At 30.4% G+C, this 16,149-nt stretch overlaps 1 protein-coding gene across 3 annotated transcripts in view; it reads left to right on the top strand.

The window, feature by feature from the left end:
- Positions 1-16,149, top strand: part of LOC129969076 (axin-2-like) — a 59,325-nt gene that overhangs the window by 27,536 nt on the left and 15,640 nt on the right. For 2 of the 3 annotated variants that reach the window (XM_056083485.1, XM_056083483.1), the window contains exon 2: positions 10,863-11,732. In XM_056083485.1, the coding sequence (XP_055939460.1) occupies positions 10,921-11,732 (812 nt within the window). In that variant the 5' untranslated portion in view covers positions 10,863-10,920. Of the gene's footprint in view, positions 1-7,311; positions 7,502-10,862; positions 11,733-16,149 lie in introns of those variants that run through there. The other variant, XM_056083484.1, reaches the window with a different exon arrangement.

Raw genomic sequence — 16,149 nt, 5'->3', positions numbered from 1 at the left:
AATTCAATTTAAAGTAATTATTCCAAAATTTTAATGAACTTGCAAGTGAATTTGTGAAAGACGAAAGTTCTTGAACTCAGTTTTAATGTAAACACAAATTATCAAATCTTTTTACCACAGCACTCTTCAGCCGTCTTCCCGATACTACCGTTGGAGGGATCGATGAATTTAATTCTTTATGCGAAGCAATTTAAATTTCAGAAAACCAAGAATTTAAAAAATCTTTAGTTCCAATTTTTCACTTTGGATATAACATACCTTATGTTCTAATGTAAAATTTTAAATATAATGGAAGTCTTTTTAAAAATATTCTTGTTATATTATTAAATAGTCAACAGAGGTCAATGGTGTAACTTTTAATGCCTTGTTAGAGTGAATATTGACCGAACTCTGCAATGTAACTATCATATATCAATCTTTGAAAATTCTTTTTATATAGGGAAAGGTAATAAGAATAAGATGAATTTCTTGAGAATAAAGTGGATAAAAAAAATTGAAGATGTTCTCATTTATGAACTTACTTGACGATTCGAACATGTTCTGTAAAATGCGTCTGAGATATTTCGATAATTCTTTTTTTTTATGTAAATTGTAAAATTTATTCATTTGAAACACTTCGATATATCATATCATGATGGATGACTGACTCTTTATCAGTACCGAATTTACATCTTCTGAATTATCAGACTTGTCCGACATCGTATCAGCTTTCACTCGCTTTTTGTAGAATTTGTTATCGTCGTTTAAAGTATTGAGCTGGAACGAAATATTGTTTATGACGGAATCATTGACTTGCGATCAACAAATTGGAATTACTTGGAAGTGGTTAAGTTTTTGAATATCAATGATATGGTCACTCACAAGTGGATTAAAGTCTGAACAAATCGGCTTTCGCCAGAGGGCCCAAATATAACAGAAAAACTTAATTTTTACTAAATATTTATTTTGCGTCTTCAGAATATTTAAGACGTTGACGTTAACTTCATTGATTGGTTGTGATAATTTCCATGCTTGTCTAGAACCTGCTTGGAATATCCATATTGAATGCTTCGCATACGATTTATAGTTTTTCTTTTAATGAAATAATGACTGATTGCGTTCTCTTGTAAACAATGCAAAACTCGGTAATTGTACAGCGAATACCGAAATCGTTCTGCATTTTTTTTTTTTTTTTTTTTGTGTGTGTGTGTGTTTAGCATGGATATGCGTATCTTCTGTTATGGAGATGAGCAACAGTTAAAGCAATTGCGCTATCATTCTGCTTATTTTTGATTGATTTGGAATCTACTTGCAAGTTACTATTATGCGAAATTTGATTTTTCATGTTGACATTTCAATGAGTTTTTCTTTGCATTTTTCTGAATTAAAGTTCTTTTTTATACATTAAAATTAAATCTGCTTTAAAAGAGGTAAACGCGTTTTTGATATCTGTATCTTTCTAAAAGCATGCAAAACCACACTGAATATCTATTAATTTTACTGTGCATTTTAAAGGTAGTAAATGTAATCGTTTCTTAATACCTTATTACTTAAAAGCTTATGGAGTAGCCACCTCTATTTCCGTGCAGCTCGCTATTCCTGTATTCTTCACGAATAAGGATCTTGAGAGCCGAACGGACATTTTTTGAAGCTTGACCTATCCGTGACAATCTGTCGGTCGGAACTCTCTCTCCGACCGAACGAAAACACGTCCCCCACCCCCTTTCTTCCTCCCCTCCCTGGGTCTCAGTCTCAAATGGCTCCAGTTGACTGGTGGGAAGGGTCTTATCATTCCCAACCGGTATCCCTTTGTCGGCGTTTGCCAACCCCCACCCAACTCCTTTTTGGAGTCGGAGGGTAGGAGGAAAAAGCTTTTGATGGCAGCTGCAGGCGGCAAGTCTCTTTGACCCATTGTCTGACGTGTTCTGGCGGGATATATCAACTAAATGGCAGAAACTTTTCAACCCTGGTCTCTCTCCTGGCATGTTCTACCCAATAAAAAGTTCTTGATTTCTCTCCCCCCCCCTTTTTTTTTCGGTTGCCGTCGGTCGTTTAATTCTACGATATAAGACCCTACGGTTCGCTGGATGCGAGATATATAGGATTTGAAACAATGTATCACATTTTAGTTTTGTCTTGGGACATTTTTTCAAATTTTATTTTGAATGAACTTTTCATCACAAGGAAATCCAGAAGAATTATTTTTACGAAAGATTCACATTTTTTAGATAGCTGAAACATTAGATGTCGTGATCTGGTTTCCTTAGACGACTTATGCTTTGGGGACAAAACTCAAGCTTTCTTTTCTACTAAGCACTCCCCTTTCTTCCGATTTATTACTTGGAACATTTTTGTAGTTAATGAAAGCAATATTCTTAAAATACATATTTTGGATCATACGTATGTGATTTTCGAAATCCTTAAATAATGTTATTCTTCATTTAGTTTTATATGCTATTAAATATGTAAATAGACTTGTCTTGTGCAAATCTGTCATTTTTTTCTCATTTAAATTATTCTGAATACTATGAACAATGTTTTTAATATTTATTATCTGTTTATTTACATAAAAGTCTATGTCATTGACTAAATAATTCGTTACAAACTTTCTCGAAACCTAAGAAAAGATATGTAAATTAAACGATATGTTGACATTTTCCCGCCATCATTTCGGAACATATCATTGGTCAAAAACTATTTTACATCGTCTTAAACTTCAAAATATTATCTTTTCAGAGGCACCAGTTTTATTATCATTTGGTTGGTTGGTATAGTTTAGATAGTTTTTGACCATTTATTCTCATTTAAAAGTGAGGTAACTATGAGACTAGCAGAAACATGAAATCGATGGGTATCTGGAGAAATATGTAGACATCGCAGTGTATCCCTAAAATACAGATTTGAGAGGGATATGTATTTGAATATATATTCGTATCATTTCGTCAATAAGATTCAACATAAATTGGTTTCAATTTTTTTTTTCCTCGAGAAGTTTAAAATCCGACGTCCTTGAAAAGCTATTAAGCTGCCACTGGCTGATCAGTCCATATTTCTTGGCATTTTTCTCAAGCTTACATGGGGTAGGAAATAGAAAACATTTTTCAGACTCTCTTATTCCTCATACAAGAACGATTACAATCACATAAAAGAAATGTAAAATTAAATTTCGTGATTTTTTTTGCTTCCGAATCAAACTAAAATTGTTTCCGGGATGATTGCCCAGTGGTTAGAACCTATCCCATTTTAAAAAGCCAATTAAAATATTAATATCTGCAAAATGGATTTAACTGGTGGTTAACTGCGACTCACGAGTTTCGTGCTGCCGAGATATTGCAGGGACAAGAAAAATTATATAAGTTATAAATATTTGCTTCTTTTAAAAAAAAACTTCTAATAAATTTTCTCCGCATAATATCCATATAAAGTTTGATCATAAAGATTGTCCCGTTTCTGTTCTGTCTCGGGTTGTTGAAACAAAATCTGTAAAAAAGACGTCCCTGCTTATTCTGCTCAGTCATTAACTCGTTTAAAACTAAGCCCGTCAATCAGTTACTGCCAATTTAGAAATTTATCTTAGATTGTAAAGGAGTTAAACTGTCAAAAAATGTAACTCATCGCTTAAAATTACTTTTAAAAAAAACAGAAGGAGAGAAACAGAACGATTATTTTATCCTGTTTTACTTTCTTAAATACGAAGACCATAAAACTAATGAACTAGTAACTATCAAATAATTCAACCTTGAGATTTGGATAACTCGACTTTTCAGAGTTTCCTTCAATCCGAAAAGTTTGTTTTGGGAGATAGTCTGTGTAAAGAACGAGTCCTGAGATCCTAGTTCGCTTCACTCGTTCGACATGTACTTAGTGACACGTTTATAAGACAGTAAGCAAAAATAGTTAGTAAGCAAAGACATGTCTTAATAATTGATATATTTAGTTATTTTTTAAATTTTTTATCCGCAATATTTGATATATTTTACATATGAATGCATCCCCCCCCCTGATGTATGCCAGGTTAATACAACAGAACTGTCATAGTTTCTCAACTATATTTCTGCAGTTTGGAAACTTCACTTTGTTCACAACACGCTTTATCTTGCCTCTTTATCCGAACGCGTGATCGCGGATCATGGAAAAACGCAACAAGCTGAATGTATGAATAGATGAGGAGCATCCAATTCCACCTTCAAAATTGTAAATCTGAATGAAATTTTGGTTTTGTGAAGACGATTTCTTGAAAATGCAACAAGGCTGTAAAATTGCATTTGTTGTGTGTTTTAGACATCAAATTTGTTTATTTGTGTCAAAATTCGAGTCCAGTCGATTAAAAAGAAGTGGTTCAAAATTACTCGATTCTCGTCGCTATATAGGGAAGCTGAATACAAAATGCTCATAGTGCGGAAGTATAGGAGAATTCGTGGATAGAACAAACACTTTCTCTTTTAACAATTATTATTTGTGAAAATATTACTTTGAAATTGGCTTATTTATAAAAAAAAAAATTATTATTGCCACTAAAGAGTTAGATTTTTTTTTTTTTTTTGTGTCACGAAAGACAAGTTTGACTTTCCATCTCTTTTTTGCCCTAAATAATAAGTATGCAGGAATGATCGCACTGGTTCCGTCGAACGTAGGCACAACCCCCGATAGACATCTATCTATCAATGTCTATCGGGGATTGTGACTTAGGCCCATCATTAGGCACTGCTATCTCTGAGATAGTATAGTCTTAGTGTTATCTTTAATTTTTATAATCAAATGCGTATAATATATTTCTGCGTATTTATTGTTTATGTTTTAGCATTCTTGGAAATATAAATAGACAAGACAATCAAAAAGAAGAAAAGCAATAAAATTACTAATGATGCTAATAAGATTTCAGGTTCATCACTGTTTATTGATTGGAATTAATCTGAATTTCTGATGAATTTAGAACTTACTTATAAAATTAAGTTTGCATGGAAGATCAAATATTAAAGAATAACGTTAAAAACATAAGCTCGAAATTAATTGTAAAATTTTTTTATTTATATTCAACGTTTCTGTTAGTGATTGCATTCTGACAATCAGTTAGGCATTTTATATTACTATATTCTAAACATAAACAAGCGCGAGTGCGCTGCACCTTAAATCCGTCGAAGCCAAACGCTGGTGTGGTGTGGAAATTTGAAAGGGGGGGCAGTTCAGGTGTTGTCCTCGTCATCTGACCGCGGTTCAAAATTATGAGGTCCGTCCCCTAATAGCCGTAGTGTTACTTTAAAATGGGACGTTAATATAACTAAACTAAACTAAACTACATAAACAAATCTTAGTGCTTTGCCTGAGCCGGTCTGCCTGCCGTTGGGGATATATTTTGATCAGAAAAGGAGAATTACTTTCTGGCAAACCTCGAATAAATGTTTTAAAATTGTATTGTAATCTGTTAAGAGAGATGAATATATCATAGTATGTGTAATCGGGACCTCTCGAGCTTCTTTCTTTGTGTACATGAAAGAAGCGCGGCACTTTGTGAAGAAAGTGGAGATAAGTTTCTTTTATTCGCTAAGATGTTTCCTATCTCTCTCGGTGAGTTCTGGTGTTTTTTCAGATACGTTTGTTTTCTCTGTGTCTAAATTCTCAGGTTTGCCTCTTCATCCAAGGGAGTGCCGTCACCCACTCGACCCGAAAGATTGATAACCGTTTATCTTTTAAGACATGGACTTCGATAAAAATGCTCTCCAAAACGCAAGACTTTGGATTTTTGATACTTAACAAAGGTGTAAATATGTTGGATTTCGCCCGAAAACGTTCCTGCATGTTTTCGACACATATTTTGTAAGTGTCACACTGAACGAATCAGAAGTTCAGTTACTTAATTTTCTCTTTTCCGCTCTTTCACTTCGCAGTTGATTTTTCTTTTAATTTGACATTGAATTGCAAACCTTGCTCTTGTATAAATTCTGGATGAGACTTTGATTATTTTAGACGCTGTTTTTATGTTACACAAATATGAAAATATTTTGTGTGTGATTTCAGTTTTGTCTGGAAGGGGTTGATTTTTGATTAAGAACTAACATTTAACCTATAGTGATAGCTGCAAAATATTATTATTAACAATATCCGTCTATTAACAACCTTTGCTCGATGATTATACTGGTTAAATCCTAGTAAAACTCTTTTAACTTTTTTTTAAAACTTTTCCCATTCTTGACTCATCTGCACGCGCATAATTTTTTCCAACCCGAAATATGGATATAAGAAAATCGAATAGGTCAATGAATCGTGAACCAATGATAAGCATGTATGGATTTTTTTTCTAGTATATTTATTTGAAAATTTCATTGAAATGTCCGAAATGAATATTACGTAATAAACTATTTTCGTTTAATGATGCACAAGAATGTGACTGTCAAGATTTTCATGACCCCCCACTTCGGGTCTGAGATCCTTAAATAAGTATCAGATTATTCATTTTAAAATTCTTTCCTAATATCTTTCCTTGAATCAATGCATATTATAATTTTTAATTTTTGACCTTCAGTTATGTGAAATGTTTCTATATTAAGCTTGTTCAATTACCATTTTGTAAACTTAGTTTTCATTTTAATTGAATCAAACTTTCTATCAACTTAATTGAATCAAAGCGACATTAGTCCCCCCCCCCTTTATATTGCTTTGCCTTTCTAAGATAAATTCTGATTGATTCCATTGCTCTACATTTCCGACTAAAATACATTCGTATGATTTTGCAGAGAAATGGAAGATCGATGTCCAGAAAGTAAAAACCCCTCGTCCTGAGAAGGGGAACTATCCATTTCAAATGTCCGCCTATCGTCACGTACATTTGTACTCATCCATTCCAAATAAAAGTCTCTTTTAAGCTTTTACAAGTCTAAGAATTGTATGCCTCAAAGCTCATTGTGAGGCATTCCTTTCCATTGCTCCCCTACTTATTCACCACACAAACACTCCGACTCGGAAGGGGAGAAGAAATCCTCCCCGAAGGAGGGCCATCACACGCTTCCCTTCCCTCTTTCATGTACTACCGGCCTGTTCTGTGGGTATCACAATGAAAATCTTCCGTCGGTTTCATTTGCGTTCTGAGGAATTTTGTGACTAGTATGGATGGCAAAATCTTTTGCTCAACAATTCGCCACCATCGTTTCCTTATCTTCTATAATTATGCTTGCCCGATCGTATTTCATCCTCTCCTACCCTCATTAGTTTGGAATGGTCCAGAGTTAAGCTGGCGGGCGGCTTTCTCTACTTCCCCTCCCCGAGCCCTCCCCATCTAATACTCGAGCGCGTTTCACTCGCATATGTACGGTCAGTTGAGGTACTCGCTGTTGTTTAGGCTGGTGGTTTTCTTCGGTGTGCCGTGTTTTGAGAGGAGTAGAGGGCTTCTTTTCTGTTGGATTACTTCTCCGGCTGTGTCACGTTTTTCTTTCCCTGTCATTGGATACCTTGCAAGTGTGAAATATTGCTTTAATTTTGGATTAATATTTTTTGGATATCATTGAATTAATTATCGTTTTGATATGTGGTAAGTGCTTCCTGTGTTGCTATTTAAAGATTCTTAAGGAATGCCGTGATGCACATTTTAAAATTCGATGGGATCGTATGCTAATTGTTTAATCTTAATTATTCGTATTACATTTTTAACCTGTAGCTTTAAAAAATTTTCAAATATTTTCATGCTTTGTATTCTTGTAAAGTTTATTTTTAATTCGATGATAATCGATAGTTTTTTAGAAGATATGTTACTTTAGAGATAGTTCTTAAAAAAGTCCATTATATGAAGAAAAAAAATTTTTTTTTATAAAGATTATGTAAAGTTGATTACTAGTAACTTGCGTAATAGAAAAATGGACGTTGAAAATGAGAAGTGGGTAATTCAACTTGATTAACTTGGTGGTGAATTGTAATTCTGTAAGTCTAAGTTGCTCTATAGCTATAAAGAGGTGGTCTGGAATAGTGCATTTGCGTTGTTTTGTTAGGATGTGTTTTGGATTGTAAAAGCACCAAACCTCCACTACAAGAAAAGCGGATTTTGATCCACTCATTATCCATTTGGAAAAATTACGCTTGATTACTAAATTGAAAGAAGAAGAAAAAAGAGAATATAATAAGCTGAAACTTTATTTAACAATGGAAATCATACATTTGTCAAATGTAAATAAATTCTTTTAATTTATGGGGATTTTTTTTTTCGTATATCGTCATGTATCGTTTTGATATGAAGTTTTATTGCAATAAGTATTTGTAATTTTAATTTTATTAAATCTCATGTAAACCATGAATCTTTAATTTCTAGTTACTCTTGTTTATTTTATATGGTTAAGCCTTAATAAATTAGTTGTCTGGCTTTCTTACATTCTTGACTTCGAAATTTAAATCATTTCTAATAAATTCCTTTTGTAAATTTTAATAATTATGGGAATATTTATTTGACAATTTATTAGCCTATTAGGTAATTAAAATGACACTTAACAAAAATCAATCATGGAAATCATTTGCCACTTACGACTAATATTATTATGAAATAACTCGGAACATTTAACCTACCAACACTTTGTAGGGTGGGGGTATTCGCCTTATAGTGATCTTTTGAAATTTTAATTAATTGAACATTAAATGAGATTTTGTCATTTTTCACATTATTCCTAAAATATTAATTGTACAAAACATATATTTACATCATTTTAAATTAAAAAGTCTATTATCTTCATAATATCAATTTGATTGTGTAAATTTTTAAAAATATTTTTTTGTATAATTTTAAACAATAAGTTTTATTGTGGCAATAAAATTTAAATCATTTTCTTTGTTTCATCAAATGTTTAATCTTTGTGATATCCGTCCATTGTTAAAAACTTTGATTCTGCTCAATATCTAATATGGAGAAGTAGAAGTATCATCTTCAGGAAGATAATCTACAACTTAAAAGTAGATTATCCAGACTAGTTTTTAATAATGCTGTAATGTTATGAGATTCAAACTTCATTAGTAAGATTTATGTAAATAAACAGAACAAATATGCCTGTTAAAATATTGTTATTGTAATTTCATGTTTAAAAATAGCCACTGAGAGAATCTTGAACTTTAAATTTTGGATAAGAGATTTAATTTAAATTAAATGCAACCAATATTTTGAGTAAACCAACTGGTCATCAGAAATGGCTAGCATAATAATGAAAGGAGAAATGTGAAATTTAGATAACCTAAAAATTACTTTTGAAATACTCTTATTTGCTTTATTTATACTATGCTTCTTTTGAGGACTATATGGCTATTTATTTGGATAAAATGTGGGATAAATATAGTCCCCCCCCCCATTTAAATCATGTTTCTTTTGTAAGATTCCTTGAACTTTTCTCCTTTGTTGCTCTTTTTGAAACTTTGTGGTTCTAACTTCCAAATTTCTGTTTCGTAACTTGACTTCAAAATTTGAAAATTAATTAAATGATGAATTGATTATCAATGAATATAAATTTAACAAATGCTTATTAACAAACAAGGTAGTTTATCAAAAAATTATTGACTTCCTATTGTGAAATTTAATGAAGAATTTGACTGGAAGCATAGTGAAAATGTTTTTGATCCTAGAATACTTTGCTACTATCTTATGTGGGGTTATGCTCATAACTTAAGAAGAAATTTTTGTTAGATTTTAAATTATAGTAACTGCAAAAAATTTTTTGTTGCAGAAATAACTATTTTAAAACATGAAGCACAAAAACTGAAAAATTGTTTATTCTTTATATACACATACATAATTTTAAAATGAACTATTTAAAATTGAGGAAAATAATCAATAATTCAATTAATGCATTAGGAGATTTATTTTTCTATTTAAAAAGAATTAGGAACTTATTTTTTTGCATCCCATTCATAAGAATTAAATGTTACCTAATGAGTTGATAAAAATCTTAAAATGTATTTGTTTCTTTTTCTGCCTTTGAATGGTTTAAATTCCACATTCCGCCTATTCAGGAGTTAATACCTCTTCTGTATTCACAATGTGTTCTGTAATTTAATATTTTGCTTAAAATTTAATGAATAGTATTTATGCTATATAAGGTTGTTTTTTTTGTGTCAGTGGGGCTTTATTAGAATTATTTTACTGATTAGGATTTTATCCCATTTTAGATCTAATAGTGTGTTTTAGTTTAATATCATGCCTATTTGTATTATGGCATATAAAGGTATAATGAAAACTAATAATCAAGAAAGATGAAAATAAGTAATTCCATGACTTGAGACATGTAATTTTTCTGTTAACATCTTTCCAATAATTTTAAAAATTGAGAAAACATTTTCCAATTTTCCCTCAAAAGCTGCTTTGTAAAGATGTTCATAATAATTTTATGTAGCTATTTTCTAAAGATTAAATTATTAATACTTTTGCGATTAGTGTATCTAAATGAATATTTCCAGTTAATATATTCAGTATTAGATATTAAGTTACTGTAAATAGTAAGTAGATATTTTTTTTTAAAAAAATAATATGAATAAAATTTGATTTGTATTGAAAGGTAAGTGGATTTGAAGAATTTTTGAAGAAAGAAACATATTTTGATTTCCTTTATATCAGTATAATAGTATTGGCTAAAAATTTAATGTTTTTTTCCCAGCCAGCCTGTCATAAAAAAAGTCAAATAAGTAAAAGAATGATAAGTATATAAAAATAATAATTACACAACATACTTGCTTTGAAATCATTAGGTATTGACAAAATATTGATAAATTAAATATTTTTTGCAAACAAACCTCTTTGTTATTTTTTTAAGAATATGCATAATTACACATTTTTAAAAAAATAAGGTTTAATTTGGTATTTGAATCTTATTATTCTGATATTTCTAAATTCTTTACTTGACATTTATTATGCTATTTTGTTTCAGGTGATGTGAAAATAGCCAATAAATGTAATTATGCTAAGGAATAGATTACAAAATCGTGATGAATGGCACTGCAGAATCAGTTCCCAATCCGATCAAATTACCATCTTCTCCACGACCACCAGCTGTCGGAGAAGAGGTCAAAGTATTCCATGACCTCTCTTATCGATCTTCAGACCATCACAAAAACATGGAAGACTGCCAGTCCACTTGTGAAGGAGACAAACCTGACCTGGTGATCGACGAAGATACCAGTGAAAGCGAAACATTAAAGTATGAAGATACTCTTCGTACTTCAAACCCTAGTCCTCCTGCTCCATGTAAATGGGCCCAGAGCTTACAATGTTTGCTAAATGACGTCAAAGGTGTTGATTTGTTCGAACAGTTTTTACTACAGGAAGGTCATGATACTAGGAGCTTGTCCTTTTATTTTGCTTGTCGTGGTGTTAAAAAGACTAATTGTACTGACAAGGATAAATTGCACAAACTTATTAGTGTTTTATATGATAGAAAATTGAAGAGGATTTGTGCTGTTTCTCCACAAACAAAACAAGAGATCAGACATAAATTAGCTACAAGAACAGGCGTGGATCTTAATATTTTTGATGATGCTCAAAAGGAGGTCGAACAATTTATGCTTAATACTACTTATCCCAATTTCTTGAGTTCAGACGTTTATCTTAATTATTTACAAAGTGTAGAAGATGGTGAGATACAGGAAGGAGAGGATCATAGTACACAAGAACCTTCTGAACTTCCAACTGTTCATGAAGACATTGAACTTTCCTTTAGTAAAGCACAGAATTACAAAGAATCCTTGCTAACCAGGAGAAAATTGCCATCATATAAAATTAAGCCAGACAGTCAAGTAGCGTAAGTCATTTTTTATAAAATATTGCAAGAGCATTTATAAATGTTTATATGAAAACCTTGTTTGAAAATTTAAAAAGTTATAAAATAAAAATTAAGATAGTTTTTGTTAAATATAGTAGTTTCCTAAACCCAATGAGATTTGTAAATGGTGTTTTTAATTCTAAATGTCAACTGTTATTAAATGCCTTTTAAAATCTGTCTTAATTGCTTTTCAAAAATGACATTTTTTTAGCAAGCATTAATTTTATTGTGAAGCTTAATTTCTTCCAATAATGATTTCATTTTCTTAGAAATTTTATATTAAATATAAAGCTTGCTTTACCTTAAACATGTTTTAGGTAAACCTTAAGCATGCTTAGGTACTTGATGTAAATTTTGTGACATGTGCATTTACATTTAATTTTTAAAAGCATGGTTAATAATTACAGTCAAAGTTGGACCCACACACACACACAAAAAGGCGATTCCTTTAGAATAAAAGAAATTAATTGAATGAAATTGTGTCAAAATGATTGAAACTAGTTTTTCTGAAGCCAAAAATGCCCACTTTGCCACCTATTTATATAAATTACAAGCATAGAAATTGGAGGAGGTGGGGGAGAGAAGATTTGAAAAGTCATTTGATCCACACATACAAAATTGCTGCTAAGAGTGTCATTGACAGCGCCCTTATGAAATATTTATTTTGGGGAATAGAGATTGGATAGATATTACCCTCAACTTGCTTTTATATGGGCCTATTGTAGTACACGTTTGGCATCTCTATTGCATAATTGAAATTATGTAATTCTATTTTAAGCAACTTGTTCAAGTGTGCAGTAACTTTCAGGGTTTTGGAGGAGGTGGGACAAATTTGAAATCGCAGGCCTTATTTTGATATTTAATATCAGTTCATTTTTTATATGCATTTTTTGCTTTGTTTTATGCTTACAACTGAAATTTCATCTTCCAGTTGTTCACGGAAATCATATAACTAAAATGTAAAATGAAATATTGTAGAAATGTGTTTGCTATGAGTTGCAAGAAGTAAAATATTGAATGTAAAAAATAGGAAGAAAAGACTAAAATGTATCAACATGTTAATACTAGCATTGTGACATTTCCCAAGTATTTATAGCTATGATTAGCAGTAGTTTTGATTGCTTTTTTGAAGTAAAAGAAATATTACCAAGTTTGCTTTTTGGTAATATTTCGTGAAGTTAAATCTTACTGCTGTTTGTTTCAATATCCCAAGTCTACCATTTTTCGATGATTCTACCTCACTAAGGGATGAGATGCGATTCACTATTGATTTCCACTCTCTTCGGTACTTTTTTGTTCAATTTTTTCCCCCACATGAATGTGTTGCATCATTTCTTGCCATACTATTTTTAAAAATTATGTATTGATTAGTTATATAATTAGTTCAAGTGACAAAAAAGCTTTCTGAAATCGCACAAAAAATATTTGAAATAATATCATTAAATGTGACTGAGATTATCTACTGTTAATAATATCAAAATGTTATCAAAAGATTCAGTAATGGAAAAAATTATTATATTGTAAAAAGCAAATTACCAAATTTTAAGAATGGAAATCTCCCATTTATTCATCACAATTTAAAGCTTCAGCTTCTTACAGTAAATGAAAATTGCTCTGAAGTATTTTATTGTGTATTAGTACTGTTTCTGACAATATTACAAGTTATCCACAGTTTTTAGCCTTCCAAGGATGTGGATAATCCGAATTCACCCTTATTCTAACATAAATATCTTTTTCCTTTCACCCTTATTATGACTAAATGCTTCATTGCACATTTGCAAAAGTGCAGGTTTTTTGTATCAGTGAATGAACAGCAGTATTAATTTTGTTTAATAAGTACACTTATATAAACAAAACAAAAAAAAAACTCATTTTTTTTTTTAAATTCTAGTTGTTTAAAAAATTATCAATGTATGAAAACAAAAGATAAGTAAACATAAAAAGGCCTAAAATAATCAAGAATCATTCTAATTGTTTTTAAATTTGTCATAAATACTCTAATAATAATTTTCACTGCAAAATAACTTTATTAGAAATTATATAGATATATTATTTATCATGGCAATGTACTTAAATTATTGATTTCTTAATTTTAGATGCACAGATTCCCCAAACATATTGTTACAATTTTTAAAAATCTGAATGTTTTCATGTTTTTGCTTGAGCTTATATGACATTGTTTGTTTTTACAAGAGATCTCACAAGTATCAGTTTTCTTAAGTAAAACGTTTGAGAAGTTTTGTTAAAATGCATATCTTTGGAAGCTCCTTAGTCATATCCGAAGGAAAATCATGACAACTGGTGTTTTTATATCTGCTTGTCTTCTTGTAAATTCTCCTGGCATTTATTGCAGCCAAATCAGGAATGCTGAAATATATATATATATATATAATATATTGTGTTAACACAGCTTATTCCTACTGTCCTCATTCGTTTCACTAATTAAAGAAATTGTCCGCTGTTAAGTTTCTCCCAATGTTGTAATTAGGTTCCATCAAATGGTTAACTGCATCTTTCATTTCTCTCACTGATTGTGTTTCATCTTTCCCTAAATGGAGGTATTTGTTCAGCAAATATTTTGACTGTACATCAGTAACAAAATTTAGTGTCAAATTCATTGAATGCTTTAGACATATACTGAATAATTTTGCAATAGGTTTTCATTGCGAACAACCATTTATTTATTGTTTTCACTTTTTTTCAACACATCAAGCAGTTGATAAGAAACATGAGCTAATAGATCTATTTGCATTTTTTGGCATCTGATTGACTTTGACTTTACTTAAGAATGCTTCTTCAGTGCATCAGTGAATGTGATACAATATATCACTAATTATGTCACTCTTTGCTTTCAAAATCCGCCCAGCTATTTTTGATAAAATATTCTGCTGGGAATGTGTCCATGACAAACTATTTTCTATTTTTCAAACAGATTCATAATTTTGCTATTTCTTCATATCTTTCATTTTCATCACTATGAATACATCTTTTTCATTTTCGAGTTCTGTTCAGTCATCCTTGACTACTTATTGTTGTCTGAATATTTTCATTGGTTTCAGGGTTATAAATTGCACTGGCAGCTAGCATTGAATTATTTTTTTTGGTTTAAATTTTTACTTTCATTTGCTATTACATGAATAAACTCCACATCAGATGAATCGGATACATTTATTGCAATACTAGGAGCAATCCAGTTTTTATCTGATAAATTGAATGTATGAAATTTGTAATAAGGTTTGCAATAATTTCTGAATTGAAATTGTCATCATAAACACTATCAGTATTTTTTTCTAGTATTTTTATCAATGCTTATATTTGTCAGGATACACAGATCATTAAATATGCAGATGAAAACGTTGAAATTGTACAAAACAAATTGAAATAAGTACATTTGTATCTTTTGAAAAGCAACATTTTGAACACAACGGGAATGCACAGTCAGATGGCAATAGAAAATTCTAATCAAGTATTTCACTCCTCTTCCCCACTCATTTCTTTTTCTGTGATGTACACAAACTCCTGAATAGGCATTTACCTATCAGCATAAGAATTTTTTAAAAAAATAACATGAAAAAACAGCCTTTTTCTTTTTTGTATATGGTCAAAATAATGAGCAGCTATAATTGTAGTATATATATACAAGAGTGGAATAGAATATTAAATAGAGCAGATTCATTTATTAAATATAGTTTTTATAAAATATTCATGCCAAATTGTACAGACAAAATGTTGAGAAATATTTTCAGAGTAAAAAATATTTACATTGAGAAGTAGACATGGCAATAGAAGGATAGCTGTTGCGTCGTAATTATTGGTTTAATGTGTACAAATCCTTTGTATGTAAGAACTGCTTCTAAATTTAACATTCTGAGCAAATTAAACAAATCTTGGATTATGCCTATAATTTCTCTTGATTTCCTAACAATTAATATACTTAAAGTTGTATAAAAAATGACTGTTTTAGTGAACTAGTTATATATCCTACATACAGTTATATATGAATCTTTTATTTATGTATTTGTATCTCTTTCTATCCACATAGTTTTTTATTTGTATTTTATAGCATACAAGTTTATCAAAAAAAAAATTTGTTTACATAAAAAGGATCTTTTTGTAATTTGAATATGCCCTATAAGACAGTTTGGAATGTAGTTTGTAGTGATAATTTTTTATGTAACTATTGTAATATAGTAAAGTTTAAAAAATCTTAATCTTGTTATTATTAATACTTTAATATATTTTTAAAAATAAAATTTAGAAATCTACATCATTATTTATGTTATTTATTGATAATATTATTTAATGATACAAATTGTTTTGTTTTTATCAATGATGGTAAGAAGTATAAAATTAGTAAGAAAATTATGAAGTTTATTCTCAGAATTATTATTCCAAT

Source organism: Argiope bruennichi, chromosome 5 (genome assembly GCF_947563725.1).
Source record: "Argiope bruennichi chromosome 5, qqArgBrue1.1, whole genome shotgun sequence".
Taxonomy (NCBI): domain Eukaryota; kingdom Metazoa; phylum Arthropoda; class Arachnida; order Araneae; family Araneidae; genus Argiope; species Argiope bruennichi.
Note: the sequence above shows the minus strand (reverse complement) of the source record. Positions and strands in the feature narration are given on the sequence as shown.